The sequence below is a fragment of the Cryptomeria japonica genome, chromosome 9 (genome assembly GCF_030272615.1).
Source record: "Cryptomeria japonica chromosome 9, Sugi_1.0, whole genome shotgun sequence".
In the NCBI taxonomy this organism is placed as follows: domain Eukaryota; kingdom Viridiplantae; phylum Streptophyta; class Pinopsida; order Cupressales; family Cupressaceae; genus Cryptomeria; species Cryptomeria japonica.
This window is the reverse complement of record NC_081413.1, coordinates 740,076,551-740,080,041: the sequence shown is the minus strand read 5'-3', so window position 1 is coordinate 740,080,041 and position 3,491 is coordinate 740,076,551. Positions and strand designations below refer to the sequence as shown.

The window sequence follows — 3,491 nt, the reverse complement described above, 5'->3', positions numbered from 1 at the left end:
CATGTAAAAGGTATCTCCTGCCACTTGTCCAATATGCCATAGAATCTGTCCTAGGATGACACTTGTCAAGATCCTCAAAGTGGGAAGCCTACCTTCACATGTGCAACATATGTGTCATACAGTCATCGCCAAGTAGGATGTCGCCAAGACTGTGGATCCCACTAGATGATTAGACATTTGTACGAAAATAAGAAATAAATAAATGCAAAATCAATGTTAGGATTTGCAAAGGTTGAGACACCTTAATCCCAACACCTCAAGTAAAGTTAGGTGTCTCTTGTATAGAATATGAGATAGTCCTTTATATTGTAAGTCATCTGTAGACCCATAAATACATCACTCAATGTTTGAATTATCAACCTTTAATCTCCCAAAGTAGTTGAGCATGCATGAATAGTTGTGAGGTTGTTGATACTTTTTGCTCTAATAATAGTACAAATAAAAAGTATTGTTTGAAACATAAAATATCAATTTGTGTATGTTTATATTAATAATTACAATACAATGCACCAATAGTCGTGACTTTAAAGTTGTTATTGCTGTGAAATGTACTATTAGTTGTAAGAAGCAATCAACTGTGTGATGCCACATCAACTGCACAAGTATAAGGGCCTCTTTTGCACGACTATTGGTCTCACTTTTTTTTTTTTGCTGTTTTGGGCACCTTGGCAAAAAGCATGATGATGTGGCACCATACTTGATGATATGGCCCCAAAACCCTAGTTATAAGCATGGGACTTACCAAGTAAGCTGTTGTAAAAAATTGGGAGCGATTTGAAATTTCCACGTAAGATTTTGAGAAGCGCAAAGTTATATACTCTAAAATCATGCCCACAACGTTGTTCCCTGAATTCCAACCAAAAATAATTAAAGCATTTTACAATATTAATCCAAACATTAATTTACCCTTACATCCATTTAGGACAACCGCTAATTAATGAAGAATTATAGACTTTCATAGTTGAGATCGTGATTATTTCGATAATAATAATCAATACATCTTTATTAGCATTAGGTAGGTGGAACCAAGTTTTCATGAGCAAAAGTTTCATAATTCTTAAATTTTTCATTTTAATCGTTGCATGGATGATTACTGCTAATATCTATCACATCAAATGAAATTGTGCAGTCAATGAAATTATAAATTAAGATTTAAAATCAATAAAATACAGCTTTTTTCTTTCCAATTCAGGAATGCAAACTGTGGGCAATGGCAACAACGGTCTTCTGATCTCATTTGATTTGAAAGTCCAAACGTCTAGTTATTCATTTTTTTATTTTTTTTACACACAACACAATCAGATTTTGATTCTTGCAGTGGGAAATGATGGGTTCCATAGAATTGGATTCTGAATGATTTTATTCTTTTTTACTTTATTCAATCCAATCCCCAGATGATTATTGCTAACCTTAGGGATTGCATCTATCTCCAAAACAATTCTGCATTGTCCATTTCATGGAGGTTATTATAGCTGCTACTGTTACTGCTGCTAGCTCTTCCATTATCCCAGAACAACTCAGTACTGACACCCATATTATCTTTTCCTGCACTTGTCTTCACTGAATAACATGACAGGTTTTCTTGCGACAACATGACAGAATTACTGTAATCAGCTTCAACATTACTATGATACTCAGAAACTGAACCAAAATCATAAACATCCTCACAATTGAATCCCACATTACCAGAAACTATATCAGATGTCATCTGGGTGATGCACTGTTTGGATAACTGATCTGCACCAATGGAGGACTGTATTTCACCCAATTCCAACTTGAGTTGAGGAATGATATTACTAACAGTGGAAGAAGTCTCAACAAGCCCTGTGAAATGATCAGGGCAAGGAAATGCAATGTTTTGGAACACATGATAATCATGAACAGAATTGCTGTGCTCTGAATTCTCCTGACTTGTTGATGACTGTGATAACCATTCTGAGAAGAAGATCTTTGGCAGAGATGCAGCACAGTTTGAATTGGGTAAAGCACCATACAATTCATTCTGATCTATTTCCTCTTCACTTTTCAAAGATGGCATTGAATCCTCTATGCCAATGTTACTCAAATCTGTTCCTGTGGTATCTTGCATATCTGGGAGCAGAAATGATGTTTGGAAATGAGGAGGCTCTGTTTGCAAAACATGTGTTGGATGAATCTTTGATGGTGTAGATTTGCTATCATCTGAATCTTTATCTGTGCAGCTGCTGTTTTCTTTTAGAGGTTTGTGACTCACAGGGTCGATTCCCATTAGCTTCAGCTTCTTTTTGATGCTTGAATTCCAGAAATTCTTGATCTCATTATCAGTTCTCCCTGGCAATCTCGCAGCTATCTGTGACCACCTGCATGCACATAAACTCCATTCAATTCAATGGCGCAATTGGAACAGAAACCATTGTAAGAAAAAAGAATTTAACTGTATTGGGTGCTCTTGAATCTATCTTAGGATCTGGGTTTCAATCTAGGTATTAAGAGATTCAATCAATACTTTGAAATCAAAAGAATTCAAAATGCATAAAGAGAAACTTAGAAATTTAACTCACCTGTTTCCAAGCACAGCGTGTGCTTCGATGATAACCTTTTCTTCATGCAGTGAGAATGCACCTCTTTTCAGACCTGGTCTCAAGTAGTTTATCCATCGAAGCCTGCAACTTTTCCCACACCGTTCAAGCCCTGTATCATAATAATACATGATACTCATTAATCCATCACAGTCTCAAAAACAACAAGAAGATCTGATCAAGAAGAATCACTCCAAACCAATCATTCTCTTTATCAATTAATGATATCAGATTTCCACAATCTATATTATATTGATTGACATTGTTTCTGAATTCAATTGCATATAAGTTTTTAATCAATGTTTCGGAACTTCATGATCTATCATCAAGATATTTCGAATCATACTAATGATCTATCATAAAGATGTTAGTCTAGACAAAATTGAGATAAATTGATGGAAAAAACACTGTACTGACCTGCTTGTTTAGGGACTGCACTCCAGCAGCCAGCATGACCATATCTCATCAAATAACCTCTTAATTTCTGATCCTCCTCAGGGGACCATAAACCTTTCTTGAATTTCTGCTTTTGGCAACATGAATGACACCCCATGTTTATGGTAATGGTTTTGTGTCAGAGAAAGTTGCAGGAATTTGGGTTTCATGTCTGCCTATTTATCAGGCTAAAATGTTGCCCCAAACATCGGACTCAAAATAATGCAACGTGACATAACCAACGGGGCTTCAAGCTGCTGGAACCCACCACGTCACATCAATCCGACCAATCTTTTCATGGCACGTGGAAGTTCCATTTGTTCTTGAGAGATTGTGTGCATTTCTTGTATTTGTGGGTCTGTGATATGAAGTTGCACCATAAAGTTCAAACTCACATTATTTGTGCACTAAGTTCCAATTTGCATTATAAAAATTAGATCATGAGAACAGATAAAACAAAATTGCAGTCATGGAAAACAACGTACACTAGTATAGTTT

The 3,491-nt window shown here is 35.9% G+C and overlaps 1 protein-coding gene across 1 annotated transcript; it reads right to left on the bottom strand.

The window, feature by feature from the left end:
• Positions 1–1,332: 1,332 nt before the first annotated feature.
• On the bottom strand, positions 1,333–3,164 carry LOC131038643 (transcription factor MYB20). The gene is made up of 3 exons (XM_057971132.2): positions 2,976–3,164; positions 2,541–2,670; positions 1,333–2,339 (listed from the first exon to the last, which is right to left on the bottom strand). The coding sequence occupies exons 1-3, from the start codon at positions 3,109–3,111 to the stop codon at positions 1,424–1,426; spliced, it is 1,182 nt and encodes a 393-aa protein (XP_057827115.1). The 5' UTR covers positions 3,112–3,164; the 3' UTR covers positions 1,333–1,423.
• Positions 3,165–3,491: the final 327 nt, after the last annotated feature.

Bases quoted from the DNA above. Each gene is read 5' to 3' on its own strand.
- LOC131038643 (XM_057971132.2), bottom strand. From the start codon at position 3,111: ATGGGGTGTCATTCATGTTGCCAAAAGCAGAAATTCAAGAAAGGTTTA. The intron at 2,671-2,975 runs GTCAGTACAGTG...ATTATGATACAG, and splicing joins TGCAGTCCCTAAACAAGCAG to GGCTTGAACGGTGTGGGAAA. The intron at 2,340-2,540 runs GTGAGTTAAATT...ATGTGCATGCAG, and splicing joins CACGCTGTGCTTGGAAACAG to GTGGTCACAGATAGCTGCGA.